This window comes from Camellia sinensis, chromosome 3 (assembly GCF_055761805.1).
Source record: "Camellia sinensis isolate YWXY chromosome 3, ASM5576180v1, whole genome shotgun sequence".
NCBI lineage: Eukaryota > Viridiplantae > Streptophyta > Magnoliopsida > Ericales > Theaceae > Camellia > Camellia sinensis.
This window is the reverse complement of record NC_138963.1, coordinates 186,821,888-186,841,184: the sequence shown is the minus strand read 5'-3', so window position 1 is coordinate 186,841,184 and position 19,297 is coordinate 186,821,888. Positions and strand designations below refer to the sequence as shown.

At 43.4% G+C, this 19,297-nt stretch overlaps 1 protein-coding gene across 1 annotated transcript; it reads left to right on the top strand.

Annotated features, from left to right (window-relative positions):
• The first annotated feature begins 9,672 nt into the window (after positions 1-9,672).
• Positions 9,673-11,743, top strand: LOC145822100 (uncharacterized). The gene is made up of 2 exons (XM_082918693.1): positions 9,673-11,580; positions 11,684-11,743. Exons 1-2 carry the CDS (start codon positions 9,673-9,675, stop codon positions 11,741-11,743), a joined length of 1,968 nt encoding a protein of 655 aa, XP_082774819.1.
• The last annotated feature ends 7,554 nt before the right edge of the window (positions 11,744-19,297 follow it).

Here is a 19,297-nt window from a genome sequence, read left to right as displayed (position 1 = left end):
TACAACAACTATAAACGGTTATAAATTCAAATGACTACAACGGCTATAAATTCAAATGAATACAACGGCTATAAACGGCTATAATTTTCATTATATATACCAAAGTCTCTAATGTAAACAAGTTACAAAAAAACCTGAAAATATTTTTTGATCTATAATCACTCATATCTATTCTCAGAAATTATACACTGAGCCTTATAGTTTTAAGTCCATCTTTCCTGTGTGAGATTTACAGAAAAATCAAAGTTTCATTTTATATATCTATATTTGAGAGATATTTATTATAAGCTTTCTTTGAAAGCAAAAATACAATTTCATCTTGTAAAAGTGTTGCAAACACTGTGTTCTGGAAATCTTGAGAGTGATTGTAAATCACCTAAGATTTGCAAGGGTTTGGGCTTGTGAAGTCTGTGTAAAATCCGTGGAGGATTGCTTCATTTGTAAAGAGGTTGCTAGCACCTCTGTAAAGCTAGAAGATAGTGAAAAATCTCAAGTGAAGCTTGAGGAGTGGACGTAGGCCTTGTTGAAACCGAACCACTATAAATTTGTTTGTTTCTCTCTCCCTTATCTCTTTATTTTATTTTAAATTGCCATAACTATATTTCACATTTTTACTGTGTTAAAATCATTAACTGACATAGTTGTTAAGAAACTTATTTTAATTATTTTTGTTTCATTAATTATATTTATCTATTGTGCTAGTCATAATTTTTATTAGGGTATTATTAATGTTAATTGTAAAAACCTAATTCACCCCTCTCTTAGGTTGTCTTTTGGATAACAATTGGTATCAGAGCCTAAACTCTTACTTTAGATTTAACCATCTAAGAGTTTCGATCCATGACAACCTTAGTTAGCATTAGCACTACTGAAGGACAAGCCACCAATAGGCCACCATTATTTGACGGAAACAACTATAGTCATTGGAAAGATAAGATGACCCTATACCTATAAGCCACTGATTATGGTATGTGGATTATTGTCACCAAAGGTAAAAAAATTTCTACCAAATTAGTAAACAATATTAGTGTACCTAAAACTGAAGATGAATGTGATGAGAGGGATCGCAAATTATTGCAAGCCAATGCTAAAGCCAAACTCACCATTTTTTGCGGATTAGACTTTAAAAAGTATAATAAAATTTCAAGTTGTGATTCGGTAAAAGAAATTTGTGACAAACTTGAAGTAACTTATGAAGGTACAAACCAAGTAAAGGAATCTCGTATTGATATGCTTGTTCATAGTTATGAATTGTTTAAAATGAACTTTGATGAATCTATTTCAAGTATGTTTACTAGATTTACTGAAATTGTAAACTCTTTGAAATCTTTTGGCAAAACTTATACTAACAGTGAATTGGTAAGAAAAATTCTTAGGTGTTTACCAAAGAATTGGGAAGCAAAGGTCACTGCTATTATAGAAGCCAAAAATCTCTCCACACTTAGATTGGATGAGCTTATGGGTTCCCTTATGACTCATGAGATCACCATGAAAAGACATGAGGATGTTGAAAACAAAAAGAAAAGTGGAATTGTATTCAAAGTATCATCAAATGAAGGAGAACATGAAAACTCCAGTGAGGATGAAAGCTATGCCATGTTTAATAGAAATCTCAAAAAGCACTTCAAGAAAAATAATTATGGAGAAAGAAGATCTTTTAAGAAAGAGTACAACAAAGATAACAAGAAAGAGCCTATTATTTGCTATGAGTGCAAAAATCCTGGGCATATGAAGATGGATTGTCCAAAATTGAAGAATCATGAAAAAGACTACAAAAGAAACAAAAAGGCCATGGTAGCAGCTTGGGGAGAAAGTGAAGATGAAAACTCAAGTGATGAAATTGAATATGAAGTAGCCAACTTATGTCTCATGGCTCTTGAAGATGAAGACTCTACTCAAGATGAGGTTTGTTTTAAGTCCAAAGCTAAAGAAGGGAAGTGGTACCTTGATAGTGGATGTTCTAGATATATGACCAGAGATAATTCATTCTTTACTAAACTATCATCGAAATATTGAGGATTTGTTACTTTTGGAGACAACAAGAAAGGAAAAATCATCGGTATTGGTAGCATCGGTATTTCTCCTAACCCTTCTATTGAAAATATTTTCCTTGTTGATGGACTTAAGCATAACCTACTTAGTATTAGTCAATTATGTGATAAAGGTTATCGAGTTATTTTTGATAAATCACATTGCACAATTGAAAGCATAAATGATTATAAAGCTTTATTGGTTAGTAATCGCCGTAATAATGTTTATGTTTTTCATCTTAATGATCTCTATGCTAGTGATGTTAAATGTTTATATGTTAATAATGAAAATTGTTAGTTATGGCATAGAAGACTTGGTCATGCTCATATGGATTTAATTGCTAAACTTTTGAGAAAGGATTTGGTCATTGGACTTTCAAAAATTAAATTTGAAAAATATTATTTTTGTAGTGCTTGTCAACAAGGAAAACAAACTAAAACATCATTTAAATCAAAATCTCATATTTCCACAACTAGACATTTACAACTATTGCATATGGATTTATTTGGTCCCTCAAGGACATCTAGTCTAGGTGGTAAACGTTATTGTCTTGTTATTGTTGATAATTATTCAAGATTTACATGGGTTATGTTTTTAGCACACAAAGATGAAACCTTTTATTCTTTCACAAAACTCTGTCGTAGAATTCAAAATGAAAAAGGCTTTCTTATTACTAATATTCGAACCGACCATGGTAGAGAACTTGAAAATGAGAAATTTGAATTGTTTTGTGATGAGCATGGTATTGAACATAATTTTCAGCACCTAGAATCCCTCAACAAAATGATGTAGTAGAAAGGAAGAATAGAACTTTAGAAGAGATGAGTAGAACAATACTTTGCGAAAATAATCTTCCTAAATATTTTTGGGCCGAAGCCGTTCACACCGCATGCTATATTTTAAATCATGCATTAATTAGACCTATTCTCAAAAAGACTCCTTATGAACTTTGGCATGATAGAAAGCCCAAAATTAGTCACTTGCATGTTTTTTGTTGTAAATGTTTTGTGCATAATAATGGTAAGGATGACTTAGGTAAATTTGATTCAAAATCTGATGAAGCAATTTTTCTTGGCTATTCCTTAACTAGCAAAGCTTATCGTGTTTTTAATAAAAGAACTCTTGTTGTGGAAGAATCTATACATGTGGCATTTGATGAAACTAACATCTCTGCTCAAAAGTAAATTGTTAGTGATAATATAGATTTGGAACAAAATGTGGAAGATTCAAGTATCTACAAAGAAGAGAACCAATCATGTAAGTTGAACAAAGAGATTGAACAACCTATTCTCCCACCTCAAGAAAAATGAGGAAACAATGATGATTTGCCAAGAGAATGGAAGTTTGTTCATAATCCCCTAAGGATTTAATCCTAGGTGACCCGACAAAAGGTATTGAAATTTGCTCTTCACTTAGAAATATTTGTAATAACTTGGCTTTTCTCTCACAGATTGAGCCTAAAAACTTTCAAGAAGCCGATTTCGATGAACATTGGATGATAGCTATGCACGAAGAGCTTAACTAATTTGAGAGAAATAAAGTGTGAGAACTTGTGCTAAAACCTAAACATCATACCATTATCGGTACCAAATGGATCTTTCGATACAAGCTTGATGAATCCGGCACAATTATAAGAAACAAGGCTAGACTTGTTGCACAAGGATACAATCAAGAAGAATGTATTGATTTCGATGAAACCTTTGCTTCGGTTGCTATATTAGAAGTCATTCACATGTTACTTGCATTTACATGTTTTAAAGATTTCAAATTTTATCAAATGGATGTAAAAAGTGCCTTTCTTAATGATTTTATAAATGAGGAAGTTTATGTTAAACAACCCCCAGGTTTTGAAGATCATGCTTTTCCAAATCATGTTTTTAAACTATCAAATAAGCACCTCGTGCATGGTATGAACAATTAAGTAAATTTTTGATTGAAAATAATTTTTCTAGAGGAACGATTGACACAACACTTTTTTTTAAAACTAAAAATGATGATTTATTTATTGTGCAAATATATGTGGATGACATTATATTTGGTGCTACTAATGAAACCTTGTGTAAGGAATTTGCTAAGTGTATGCAAGGTGAGTTTGAGATAAACGTGATGGGAGAGCTAAATTATTTCCTTGGGTTTCAAATCAAACAATGTAAGGAATGAATTTTTATCAACTAAGCTAAGTACATAAAAGAACTACTCAAAAAGTTTGGTATGTATGACTCAAAAATAGCTGGAACACCTATGAGCACATCCATTAAGCTAGACAATGATGAAAAAGGTAAGTCCATTGATCAAACAAAATATCGAGGTATGATCGGCTCACTTCTTTATTTAACTGCAAGTAGACCCGATATTATGTTTAGTGTTTGTATGTGTGCTAGATATCAATCAAATCCTAAGGAATCACATCTCAATGCTGTTAAAAGAATTTTTAGATATCTTGTTGGCACTCAAAATTTGAGAGTGATTTATCCTAGAGGTGTTGCATTTGATTTAATTAGTTACTCGGATGTCGACTTTGCCGGATGCAAACTTGATAGAAAAAGCACCAGTGGCACTTGTCACTTTCTTGGTAACTCATTAGTATCTTGGTTTAGCAAAAAGCAAAATTCCATTGCTTTATCAATGGCCGAAGCTAAATATATAGCTTCCGGAAGTTTTTGTGCCCAAATACTTTGGATAAAACAATAATTGGAGGATTTTGATTTGCATTATGATTATATCCCTATTAAATGTGACAATACTAGTGCCGTCAATTTAAGCAAAAATCCGATTCAACACTCACGAACAAAACATATTGAAATTCGATATCATTTTCTAAGAGATCATGTTCAAAAAGGGGATATTGTACTTGAATTTGCAAACACCGACAAGCAATTGGCTGATATTTTCACAAAACCCCTAAGCGAGGATCGCTTTAATTTTATTCGTGGCGAGCTTGGAATGTCGATTTTTACTTAAAAAGTTTTGTTATGATTATAAAACTTAAATTTTTGTTAAAATGATATATGTGTATTACTACATTGATATGAAAACATTTATATCAATTAAATGCTCTCAAGTCCTTCATACATTTATTCTCCTTAACAGTTTGTTATTCTCAACTGTGCAATTTTTTTGGGGTTTTGCATCTTGAGGTAAAATTAACTTTACATACATTATTTTTTTTAAAACCCTTATGGTATTTTTTTTTGCATTCCAGCAACAACATCTCATTAAGTTTAATTTCTGCTGGTATTATTTTATTTTCATTTATTTTATTATTTTTTATTATTTTGCTATTAGGCTTAATTTCTTTTAGTTTTTTTTTCATTATTATTTTTTGTTTGGGCTTAATTTTCTTATTTGTTTTCTCTACTTTTTAATTTCATTTTTCAGTACTTAAACAAAAAAAACAAAACAAAACAAAACAAAAAAAAAAACAAAAAAACAAAAATAAAATAAAATAAAATAAAAAAACACCCTTCATTTTTTTTACGGCCATACGTCGATCAAAATATACATATTTCCATACAAAAAAAAAAAAAAAAAACTTTATTTTTTTTTACGGCTATACGCCGATCTTACTTATTCACCTCTTCCACTACTTACTTCTTCTTTTTATCACCTTGGGCAACCCTTGACGCCCCTGCCCCCGTGCTTTCGTCGAGAGCGACAACTCCCCGCTAACTATCAAAGGCCAAGAACGACGTTGCTCCAAATCGGGCCATGGAGGTGGTCTTCCGTTTAAGCTCTTTATTTTCGGCCTTCAGTGCCCCTATTTCTGCTCGCGCATCCTTATACATGTACTGGAGCAGAGCGAGTTGGGCGTTGACCTGATGGAGCCCACTCGTCCTGTTCTGCAGTCAGTGAGCCAATTTTGTGACTGCAGTCACCGTCTCCATACAAGACGTCAGTGTGAAATGATTGGCTTCAATGTCTGATTGAGCTGCCATTATTTGCTCAATCGATATCATAGGAAGGTTGGGAAGAGTGGGAGCCGGGACACTCGGCCCAGCAGTACTTACGGGATCATTCAGGTCTGGAAAGAGAGTAAAGGGACGGGACGAGGCCATGTAGTAAGAGAGAGAGATGTACTCGAAAGGAGAGTAGTTTTTGGCACCCTTTCTGCTCTGCTCAATCTCTCTGTTTTATCTCTCTCACGAAGCGAATGAGGAAGAAGAAGGCGAAGAGAGTGATTAAGAAGAAGACGGAGGAGAAGACGACAAGAAGGAGAGAAAGCTGAGGTAGCTGATTGACTGATTAACCCGTCTCGCTTTTGTCGATCGACGGACGCAAAAGCGGGGACACGTGTCCGACGCGATTTTCGACGAACAAAAAAGAGACGCGGGCGAATCATATATATATATATATATATATATATATATATTTATGTATATATTTGTTTTGATTATCTATTTTTTGATGTCATTTATCACTATCATTTTCCTCCTCTTCCTCCAGATTCTGAGCCATAATTTTCTTTTGATAATGTCACAGGAGGAGAAAATTATATGATGTTATGTATTATGGTATTATTTTCAAACTAATCTGATGTTATGTATTTATAGTTTGATATCTTAATCTTATATCATGTTATTGATTAAAGCTTATTTATTACACATGTGCTAACCTATGTATTTAAAAATGAATTCAGGGAGCATAACTTGAGGGGGAGTCCTTGTTACTCCCAAATCAAATCAAAATATTATTGTGTGCCATCATCAAAAATGGAGAGATTGTTAGACTTATTTATTTTGATGATTTATTTAATTATGTTTTAATTTATTTGAAAGAGAAAAATAGAATCCAAAATTTATTTTGATGATTTATTTGAAAGAGAAAAATAGAATCAAAATTTATTTTGATGATTTATTTGAAAGAAAAAAATAGAATCAAAATTTATTTTGTCCCATTATTTCTCACCTAAACCTTTATCCTAAATGTTGTTAGAATGTATTTAATATTTGATTAAATCAGGAGTTCAAACAGCCCAAAACAAAGGTTCAAACAGCCTAGCACAACAACAGGCCAAAAGGTTCAAAAGGTTCAAGTGGAAGACATTCAAATTGGTAATGATGGAGTGGAAGATATTCAAATTGGTAATGATGGAAGTACAACAGCTATAAACGGCTATAAATTCAAATGACTACAACGACTATGAATTCAAATGAATACAACGGCTATAAACAGTTATAATTTTCATTATATATACCAAAGCCTCTAATGTAAACATGTTACAAAAAAACTTGAAAATATTTGTTGATCTATAATCACTCACATCTATTCTTAAAAATTATACACTGAGCCTTATAGCTTTAAGCACATCTTTCCTGTGTGAGATTTACAGAAAAATCAAAGTTTCATTTTATATATCTATCTTTGAGAGATATTTATTGTAAGCTTTCTTTGAAATCAAAAATATCATTTCATCTTGTAAAAGTGTTGCAAACACTGTGTTCTTGAAATCTTGAGAGTGGTTGTGAATCACCTAAGATTTGCAAGAGTTTGGACTTGTGAAGTCTGTATAAAATCCGTGGAGGATTGCTCCATTTGTAAAGAGGTTGCTAGCATTCCTGTGAAGCTAGAAGATAGTGAAAAATCTCAAGTGAAGCTTAAGGAGTGGACGTAGGCTGAGTTGAAGCCGAACCACTATAAATTTGTTTGCCTCTCTCTCTCCATTATCTTTTTATTTTATTTTAAATTACCATAGCTATATTTCACATTTTTACTGTGCTAAAATCATTAACTGACATAGTTGTTAAGAAACTTATTTTAATTATTTTTATTTCATTAATTATATTTATCTATTATGCTAGTCATAATTTTTATTAGGGTATTATTAATGTTAATTGTAAAAACTCAATTGACCCTCCCTCTTAGATTGTCTTTTGGATAACAACAAGAAATAAAGTTATATTCGCCACACTCCAACAAAAGGATGGCAGATATGTGACTTTCGGCGACAATAGCAAGGGAAAATCATTAGTGTAGGTAGTATTGGTAAAAATCTTTCTCCTATTATTGAAAATATTTTATTTGTTAATGGTTTATGAGAGGGGAGATTTGCGCGTTAGTACGGCCGAGCTGCGATGACGCCGATCATGACGAACCACACGCCGCCGAGCAGACTCCTCTCTTGCTCGGCCCAGCGGCTTGACTTGCACGGCCGGAGAGGTCGACCGGCCGGACACGAACCAATGCTTGGCCGAGCTACAACGCGGCCGAGCGCGCAGCAATGTTTGATGACCAAGCTAAGAGAAACCCAGGCTAGACTATGGATGCGGTTAGGGCTGGCACGCTTCTAACCGACCAGCTGAGATAAGTGGGCTTCGTGTGACCGAGAATAAAGGTAGGACGGGTGGAGGTCGGCATACCTCACAACCGGTTAGCCTAATGAACCGATCAACATCAGCTCGGCCATGAGTATCGCCCTTTGGCCCCTTCGCAAGGGACAGTCCGACGATGCATAGCTCGGTTGTGTGCATGTGATGGCAACTCGCTCGAAGTGATAGGCCGGTCGTGGTATTTTGGTCAAGTGTGCCACCTGGGCCAATGGCGCGAGGGATAAAGGAAATCTGCTCCAAGCATGCGCCAATACCATTGGACAGTTCTGCGTGTACTGGTGGGAGGACTAAGCCTTTACACGCGTAAGGTGGTGAGAGGCGAGCACTGCCACCTGTCCTGGGAAAGACAACAGAGGTAGTGCGTGCATAATCTTGAGGCTGCATGGCCAGCCTTGAAATATGGAGGAGGACGAACGTTAGAGGTATGCAACTTCTTCCCCAAAGAGAGTACTCTCTCTCTATCAGTCTTCTTCTTCCTCAAGTGGACTGACTTGATCGTCGGAGGGTCTATCCGGCACACCACCGCCGGGCAGCTTACCGTTTCTGTGTTGCCAGGTAGACACCGTCAAGAGAAACTTGGAGTACAAGGAGTACGGAAAGCAGAGGATATTTCGCCCCCGTACAATTGGCGCCGTTTATGGGAAGTCTTTGATACTCAACCCTTGTTCTTTGAGCTTCTTCGACCATTTCCATGGCCAACAACGACGAGGCCCCACTGTCCGTCGTCGATGGCATCGCACCTGAGTACGTCCGCTTGAGAGAAGGCCCCCCGAATATTCCAGCCATGGCGGGCCTAGAGACTCCTTCGCGAGGTGCGCGAGACAAATGCGGAAGGAGTACTGATTGCTCGCAGAGTCCTGAGGGCCGCTGACGCCGGGGGGAGTCCCATGCGCAGCGCCTAGAGCACAAACTCAAGGACCAAGACGCCCTCATTCGCACGATGGCGGCGGAGATGGAGCTGCTGAAACGCTAGATTAAAGGGAAGGGTATTGCTGGAGAGGGCAACCTCAGTGAGCGCACCCCGTCCCCTCGTTGTAGCAGTCACCGCCAAGGGAGGACTCACTCTCTCTCCACCACCAGGAGCTATGGGTTTGGAGATTCCGATCAAAGAGAGGGCGGGTCCCTCTCTCGCAACAGCACTTACCGCCCCTCACGCCCGACGCCGACGTCGGGATCCTCTTTCTCCACGCGTTCCAGGGACTTGAGGGATGTATTGGAGGAGAGGGCGCGCCGTCAGGAGGCTCAGAGAGTGCCGACATTACAGAGGTTGAGCGCTCCAGTTCGTTGTAGTGAGGAAGTGCTAGCCCCCAAAGTGATGGCCCCTGCGCCGGTGGGCAAAGAGCTGGCGCGACTTACAGCCACGCCGCTGTCTCTAGAGATTGAGAGTACGCCACTCCTCGCCGGATTCCACCAGCCAAAGTTCACTTTGTACGACGGAAAGACGGATCCGTACATGCATGTGACCCATTACCGGCAAGTAATGGCTGGCCACCGGCGCAACGACGCCTTGATGTGCCTCATATTCCCAGCAAGCTTGGGAGAGCTGGGTTTGAAGTGGTTCGAAAGGCTCCTGGAGGGAAGTATTGAGGGATGGCAGCAACTAGCGGAAGCCTTCGTCACCAGATTCAAAAACAACACACGAATGCCGAAGGAGGTCGACCATCTCCTGGGCGTCAAGATGGAGTCTGGATGTTCGTTGAAGGCATACAATGCGAAATACTGGAAAACTTACAATGAGATCCTCGACTGCCCCACCAATCTGGCGATCACTCAATACAAACGGGGTCTCTCAGTCGGACATAGGCTGCGAGATTCACTCACGATGCATCAACTCACGACCATGGAGTCCTTGATGCAGCGGATCAATGAGCACATTCGTGTGGAGGATGATGCCGCCTCCGCGACCGAAAAGTCTAATCCGGTCGTGACGGACAGAAGGGTGGCGGGAAAAGTTCACTCGGTTGGGCAGGAGGATAACCGCCCAAACAACCGGTCAAAAGATCAGCGCCATGGTTCAAACCGTGATGACAAAAACAAGGGTCGCCGAAACGACCGGGCTGACACTCCCCGTGATGCAGCGGAGGATGCCAAAAGAAAATTAAAGGCACGGACTGGAATCACCACGGTATTTAAAATCCCCATCTACCGCATTTTGAGCAAGATTCGAGGTGAACCCTTCGTCCGTTGGCCGGCCAAGTTGGGGAGTGCGCAGAGGGGCTTCAATTCAAACTATCGCTGCACCTTTCATAAAGAACGGGGGCACCGAACAGAGGACTGCTTGCTGCTCAAACAACACTTAGAGGAGTTGGTGGTGGCGGGACATCTTGACCAATACATAGATGGGGGCATCAAGGCCACGCCAGCGGACCAAGCCGAGCCAAACGGCCTGGCCACCCTAGAAGTGCCCCCGCAAGGTGTAATCAACGTCATCCACGACATCATCGAACCGACCAGGGTCTGCGAGCTGAGAGGGATGATCAAGAAGGCTGAGCACATGAGGCAAGTGCTCTCTGTTCAGCCCGCTGTGAAGAAGGGAAAGACCGAAGAAAGGGACATCCTTTCATTCTCGACCAAGGACTTGGAAAGAGTTCAGATGCCGCACAATGATGCTTTAGTAGTCACTCTTCGCGTCAAAGACTTTGACATCAAGAGAATCTTGATCGACCAGGGGAGTTCGGTAGAAATTATGTATTATGACGCGTTTAAACAAATGAAGTTGGAAGACAAGGACTTGGCCCCCGCAATATCCCCTTTGGTCGGCTTTAACTCACAGCCAGAATGGCCAATCGGAAAGATAATTTTGCCGGTCAAAGCGGGATCGGTCGTAAAGCAAGTAGAATTCTGGGTACTCAAAGTTCCATCGACTTACAACTTGATCTTAGGCAGGGGCTGGCTGTACGCCATGCAAGCAGTTGCTTCGACCTTCCACCAAGTCATGCGCTTTCCAGCACCAAGCGGACAAATAGAGGAAGTTTGGGGAGACCAGGTGATGGCGAAACAATGCTTCGTTGCGGTAAATGACAGCCGAGCGGCCAAAGGGTTCGTCCAAATGATTAAGGGGCCTGAGGGTAAAGAGGTCCTTGAAGATGTAGGAAGAAAGACCGAGGAAAAATCGGTCGAAGATTTGGTGGAAGTGCGCATTGATGAGAACGATCCAACTAAATTCTTCCTCTTGGGATCATCCTTGTCTAGCGCCGAGCGGATGGATTATGTCAACTTCTTGGTTTCCAATTTGGAGGCCTTTGCCTGGATGCCTTACGACATGCCTGGCATTGACCCGAGCTTCATTTGTCATCAGTTGAATGTCTTCTCCAATGCACGGCCAGTCATTCAAAGGACGCGTCGCTCAGCCTTGTACCATGCTGAAGTGGTGGCAGAAGAAGTGAAGAATTTGTTGGAAGCTGGGGCCATAGAGGAGGTGCAATACCCTCGATGGATATCCAACACAGTGGTTGTTCCGAAGAAGAACGGCAAGTGGCGAGTCTGCGTTGACTACAAGACCGTCAACCGAGCTTGCCCCAAGGATAGCTTTCCCCTCCCACGAATTGACCAGCTGGTGGACTTAACCGCTGGCCATCAGAGGTTTAGCTTCCTAGACGCATATCGCGGCTACCACCAGATAGCCATGTATAAACCGGATAGAGAGATCACGTCGTTCACAACCCCCAGAGGCTTATATTGTTACAAAGTCATGCCGTTCGGACTAAAGAATGCCGGGGCGACTTTTCAACGGATGGTGACAAAGATGTTCGCCCCAATGCTGGGCCGCACCATGGAGGCCTACATCGACGATATGGTGGTGAAAAGTAAGGAGAAAGCTCAGCACCTCTCCGACCTAGCAGAGATGTTTGCTATACTTAAACGCCACAAGCTTCGTTTGAATGCCAAATGCACCTTCAGAGTTGGCACCGGGAAGTTTTTGGGTTTTCTGGTCACAAATCGAGGGATTGAAGCTGACCCATCACAGATCAAGGCTATACAAGACCTGGAGCGTCCTAACTCCACGAAGGATGTGCAACATCTTGCCGGGATGGCAGCCGCGTTGAACAGATTTATCAGCCGGTCTTCTGATCGTTGCAGGCCCTTCTTTAAAACTTTGAAGTCCAAGTTCTTCTGGGATGACGAGTGCGACCGCGCACTAGCAGACCTGAAAGCATATCTCTCCTCAGCCCCTATTTTGGTCACACCTCAGCCGGCCGAGGAGTTGTACCCCTACTTGGCTGTCTCTCAACACGCAGTCAGCGCGGTGTTGGTTCGTGCTGAAGGCATCCAGCACCTACCGATCTTCTATGTAAGCAAGACTCTGCTCCCAGCCGAAACGAGATATCTTCCCTTGGAAAAATTGGCGCTGGCCCTAATGATGGCGTCAAGAAAGCTGGCACACTATTTTCATGCCCATACAATAGTTGTGTTAACCGAGTTGCCGCTCAAAGTGCTTTTTGAAAAGGCAGACTTCACTGGGAGAATTTTGAAATAGGCCGTGGAATTAGGGCAATATGACATCAAGTTCCGACCGCGCACCGCAATCAAGGCTTAAGCACTTGCTGACTTTGTGGCGGAATTTGCCCCTGGGATGCATCCAGTCTGCCCAATTGATTTGGTCGGTGCGGATTTAGCACAACCCATGGTTCTGGCAACAAAAACAACTGTTAGTGCGCAAGAGGAGGAAGGGCAAAGAGCGACCGAACCAACGAAGGCGAATGACTCGATGAAGGAGGAAGTCAACCATGACGAGGAAAGAAACCAGAATGAGCCAACCAGAGACTTGGATTTGAGGAGTTCCCAAAACCCTTCTGATTGCTGGAAGCTGTTTGTCGGCGAGATGTGGAAACTCTTCGTCGATGGGGCATCCAACAGACATGGGGCCGGGCTGGGTATCGTGCTGACTTCACCGGACGGAATGATCATTAAACAAGCAATTACGCTCGGTTTCCCGGCATCCAACAACGAGGCGGAATATGAAGCCCTCCTTGCCGGGCTAAGAAGCGCACTAAGAATGAAAGCGTCGGCCCTGATGGTGTTCAGCGATTCCAAGCTGGTGGTCAATCAAGTCTCAGGGGAGTACGAGGCCAGGGATGAAAGAATGGCCAAGTATCAGGCGCTGGTGCGTGCAGAGATCAAGAAGTTCGATGCCATAAAGGTAGAGTAGATCAACCGCGAAGGAAACAACACGGCTGATGAGTTGGTCGGGCTCGCTTCTACTCAGACATTTTTTCCCAACCCTTTGATGATAGAATTTTTACCGCGGCCAAGTATAGAAGAATCGGAAGTGGCCGAGGTACTTTGCCCCGACTTGGGCCCTTCTTGGATGGATCCTATCATCGCCTTCCTGAAAGATGGAATTCTACCAGAAGAAAAGAAGGCGGCACACAAGATCCGGGCAAGGTCAGAGCGGTTTTGGCTCTCCCCGTCCGGGGCTTTGTACAAGAAATCTTTCACCGGGCCGTTTTTGAAATGTGTCCACCCCACCAAGGTGGAGGCTTTCCTCTATGAGATACACGAGGGCATCTGTGACAGCCATACTAGGGGCAGATCCTTGGCTTACCGAGCAATTTCTCAGGGTTATTAGTGGCCGCACATGCAGGCAGATGCGCAAAAATATGTTCGCAGGTGCGAGAAGTGTCAGAAGTTCGCCCACCAGATCCACCAACCGGCTAGAGATTTGCTCCCTCTCACAAGTCCTTGGTCATTCGCGCTTTGGGGGTTGGATATTGTTGGGCCACTCCCAGCTGCACCGGGTAATCACAAGTTCTTCATCGCCGCCACCGACTATTTCACCAAATGGGTTGAGGCCGAGCCACTAGTGAACATAAGGGAAAAGGACGTGAAGAAGTTTGTATGGCAAAACGTCATCACCCGTTTCGATATACCCAAGGCCCTCATCTCGGATAATGGCACTCAATTTGATGGTAAACTCTTTCGCGAATTTTGCAAAGAGTTGAGGATCGAGTTCTACAATTTGACGCCGGCCTATCCTCGGTCAAATGGTCAAGTAGAGGCCTCAAACAAGATCATCCTGGACGGGCTGAAGAAACGGCTTGAGAAGGCTAAGGGCAAGTGGGCTGAAGAACTCCCTAACGTGCTCTGGGCATACCGCACTACGCCAAGGCGGTCAACCGGGGAAACACCGTTTGCTTTGGCCTATGGCATGGAGGCCGTCATCCCGTTGGAAATTGGCATGCCAACCATCCGCTCTGAAAGTTTCCAGCCGGATCTGAATAATGAAGCGGTGGCATTGGAGTTAGACTTTGCTAAAGAAAGGAGGGAGCGAGCATTGATCCACATAGCGGCATATCAACAAGAACTTCCAAAAAGTACAACAAGGCTGTGCACCCCAGGCTGTTCAAGGTTGGGGACTGGGTATTAAGAAAGGTGCTTGGCAGCACAGTGGTCCCTGGCGAAGGAAAGCTCGGTGCAAATTGGAAAGGACCATACAAGGTGATTGGTCTTGCTGGTAAAGGGGCATACCATCTGGAAGATTTAGATGGCAAGGTTGTCCCCAGACCATGGAATACAGCCAACCTTAAGGTCTTTTACTTTTAAGATGTAATTTGCTTGTGTTGTTTAGCTTTTCTAGACCTATAGCCTTTTGGCACTTAATGTAAAAGATAGCAATGCTTTTTGTAATGAAAAATAGCCCTCTGGTTGTTTGGTATTACATCTTTGTACAATGAATTCGCAAGGACGCAAGGCAATTATGGATGCCAGGGACAAGGAGACTGACCTGAATGGGACCGGACTGATTTCCACTCGTCGGAATTGAAGCAGACCGCACAAACAGTTGTGCATTGTCCAACGATATAATTGGCGTATGGACCAATTCGCATTAGGGCCAAGCTGGTTTTGCTCGCCCGGTTGAAATGTTGGCGTCATGACGAACTTAACTGAAACATTGGTGTTTTGCCCAATGTAAGGGCCGAGCTGATGTTGCTCGGCCCGGTTGGCATGTTGGTGTCTTGTCCAATATGGAAAACGAGCGGAGTTTGCTCGGCAGAATTCGCAATGTTGGAGTTTTGTCGAACCGATAAAAAGTCGAGCTGACTTTGCTCGGCGGACAAGAAATGTTGGTGATCTACCCAACTGAAAGGGCAAGCTGGTTTTTGCTCGGTCACATTGAAGTACTGGAATTCTATAAAGTTTGAAAACCCGTCAAGGCCGAGCTGATTTTGCTCGGCCCCGTTCATGAGCCCCTAATTTCGAGCCGAGCATATTTTGCTCGGCATTTTAAAAGGTGCATTTGAAATTTCATGGAGCCGAGCTGCTAGATGAAGTTTGAACACGTTTAAGGAAATTTTGCACGTCAAAGCCAAAAAGCAATAGAAGTTAAACGGGCAAAAAGTTCAAAAATTTCATTCATTGAGAAAGTTGCAGTACATAAGGGCGGACATAGCCCGATTACATTCCAAAACAAAGAAAGGAAAGAAGTAAACAAAAGACAAAGAAAATAAAGACAAAGTTCAATCTAATTCTAGTTCAACTGTCTGTTCGGCGACTTGCACAGTTTGCTCGGCCTCCTCCACATTGCGCTCGGGCAAGTTTTCTTCGACCTCATCGTCAGCACCCTCCACCGTGACAACCTCCCGGTCAATAACTTCTTCATCGTCAACAACGTGAGATGCTGCAGGAGAAGTTTGCTCGGTTTGCTGTGCGGCGGCGGCTTCTTCCTCGGCCTCTTTCCGTGCCTCTGCGATAAGCCAGTTTTGAGTGGCCTGGGAGTACGCCTGCATGTAGACCGGGATATAGGCCGTAGGTGGATTTATGAACATGTCAAAATCCTGTCCAAGGTCAACTTTCTCCATGGTAGCTTTCCAGCCGCACTAGAAAAAGATGTCCTTGGTCGCTTGGACCTGCCGCTTATAAGTTTTCTCCCCCTGAGCGTATCCCCGGTCCTCGGCGTCATCCATAGCTTTGTCATTTTCTTCTTTGTGGGCTTCGCGCAGCTTGCGCAGCTCGGCGAGGTACCAGGCCTTATTTGACTTCACGGCCCTTTGTTTGTTCGCCTCAGCTTGGTCAACCTTCAGGCACAGTTCATCTCGCTCGGCCGCAATTACATCTTGCGCGGCCTTGAGTTTCTCTATCTCGGCCTTTTGAACCTTGTTTTCGGCAATGGCATCTCGAAGGCTCTGTCGCACTTTGATCATTCGGTCGTGGGCCAAATAGTTCTTTTGCGCGGCCTGAAAATAAGCGGGAGATCGTGAGTATTCGAGAAATCGAGCAAAAATCGAGCAAACAGTCTAAAGCAAAGAATGGAGAATTTACTAGCACTATGGATTTTGCCACCGAGCGGAGGACCTTGAGGTCGGAAAGCTTGTCGTGTTTTTTCATATCAGCGGGCAAGATCAACCCCTTGGTCAAATTGAAACCAAGCGAGTAGTCCTTGTCCGCGTAGACAGAGTCTTTAGCAGAAACTGCTCGGCCCTGGTATTTGAACTCGGGCGCCCAGACCGAGGGGGTGGCTGGGCCCTTGGATTTGCCGGTCTGTGGTTGCTCGGCCTGGTCCCCGAGCTCGGTGGAGACGCAATCGGTAGAGTCTTCATCTGCCAGACGTGGCCCGGTGTGCTCCTTCCTCGGCCGCTTCTTGGACCGACCAGTCGGTTGCTCACTGGCAAGCGCCAGTACTGCCCCTTCTTGTTGCCCGGCGGGTGTGGAGGATGTCCCCTTGGTTGCCTCTGGTTTTTGGAACTCTTCTTCCTCGTTGATCATGGACTTGATGGCCCTAATTTTTGCCATTTCTTGCTCGGCGGTGAGTGGAATAAGCCTAATCAGTGGTAGGTTTGGATCCGGTTCTAGGGTTGGCGCACGCAGAAAATCGGTAACCCGGCTCTTGCGCGGCGCGGTGTAGTGGTAGGTCTGTTCGAAGCCGAGCAGTTTCGCAGCCTCCCTCTCCTCGGCAGGATGGCACAACAGGGCTCTGATGGCCTCTTGGTTGGCCTGGTAGTAGTCTGCTACTAGGTGTTTATCTGCAAAAAGAAGACAAGTGTTAGATCGGCATGGAAAGTAATTGATGCATTAAGAAAATAGCGCGGTCAGCCGAGCGACTCACCGGCACTGCCAAAATCCTTTCTAATATACCATCCCGGTATGGGTGCCTCGGTGTCCTCATAGCGACCGGACACCCATAAGAAGTCGTCGTCGTTTGTCTCCTTGTCCGGGTTGCCCTCTATTAGCTTTGCTCGGCCCTTCTTGACTTTGAGGTACCAGCAAAGCCCACTCTTATTTCTACTTAGACTATACTGATGGAAAATTTCGGCCAGACCGAGATTGAGACCTAACATCCGGTTCAGCTCGGCGACCCCATTTATTATTTTGTAAGTGTTATTTGAAACTTGGGTCGGGCAAAGCCTTGTCTGCCTCAAAAATTCGCAGATCAATGGTTGAACCGGGAAGCGGAGCCCTCCCTCTACTATTGATACGACGGTGAAGGGGCACCGGTCTAGATCCCCCCAAGGGGTGTCTCCCTTTTTGGCGAGCTCTAAGACGACGTCATCTGGGATGTTGTACTCCCTACAAAACTTGGCCATCGCACCGGGCGAGCTCACCGTGAATCGGTACTTGCCCATCTATCTCAGTTTTATTTGGTGAACTAACTTGTACCTCGGTCAAAAATGTTTGGTGTAATTGCTCGGTCTTTGAGCTCCACCAGTGATGGTTCTTGACTGAACTGATCGGTCCTAGTTTGTTCTGCATCGTTAAAAAATGAGGCCAAGGGTTAGCGCGGCATAAATTCCAAGGCTCCAATTGGAAATAGCTCGGTGAAGGATTTTTGGTGTTTTACCGGCCTGACCCCTATCGTGGCTAGACTACTTGGTCGATTTCCTAGCTCGGTTCATTCCTATTTGTAGATCTAATGGAGTATTTAGCTCGGTTAGGCTTTGAAGTGGAGACCTCAAGTTACAGCTCGGTGCGCTCCTATTTACCAATCTAATTAGAGTATTCAACTCGGTTGCGACCTCGGTAAGAAGCCACAAACCAGTTTTTGCTTGGCTATAGCTCTACCTATGGATCTAAATGAGCGTTTAGCTCGGTTCTATCCAGATTTAAACTGTTCATCCCAGAAGTGGGGCGAACTCGTTTGAACCAAGGAGGAACAGGGGGCTCAGAGGCCCCTTCCATTCTCAAAGTTACCATTTGCCCTAGGGTGTGCAGGTTCTAAGCAAAGAAAGGGGGCACTGGTGGTCACAAACAAAAAAAAAAACATGAAGGACATGTATAAAAAATTTTGAGAAATAGAAACAGAAAATGCAAGGGAGGGTAGTGTAACTTACCAGGGGGGACAGATGCGAGGGTGAACGCAACCTCGAGAGCTCGATTGCGGCCTTCGAAAGGATCTGAAATGGAGGACGTAGCACAGAGACAGTAATGGCAGTGGTCTTGGGGGTTCGAAGGTTTGAGAGGTTTAGGGTTTGTGTGGAAGAGAAAGTGAAAACTGAAGGGTTGTAGGCCCTTCGTTGGAATGCAAAAGAGGGGGGAAGGAACCCCAAACGACTGCGCCGTTTGAATTCTGCGTGTGCAGAACAGCTGGCTGCACGACCCAATGGCGTGAAGCCATGTGGCACTGGAAACGCGGCTGTCAGTACGGCTGTACGACCTTTGATGAGACTGCGGAGGAAATGGCCGACCAAATGGGACAGCTCGGCGATAGATATGCCCCTAATCATGCTCGACTTGGTGATGGCGCAACTCATCCGTTAGCTCGGTCACGATGGTAACCCCAATCACGACTAGGTCAGATGGGGTTAAGGGGCAATTGAGAGGGGAGATTTGCGCGTTAGTACGGCCGAGCTGCGATGACGCCGATCATGACGAACCGCACGCCGCCGAGCAGACTCCTCTCTTGCTCGGCCCAGCGGCCTGACTTGCACGGCTGGAGAGGTCGACCGGCCGGACACGAACCAATGCTTGGCCGAGCTACAACGCGGCTGAGCGCGCAGCAATGTCTA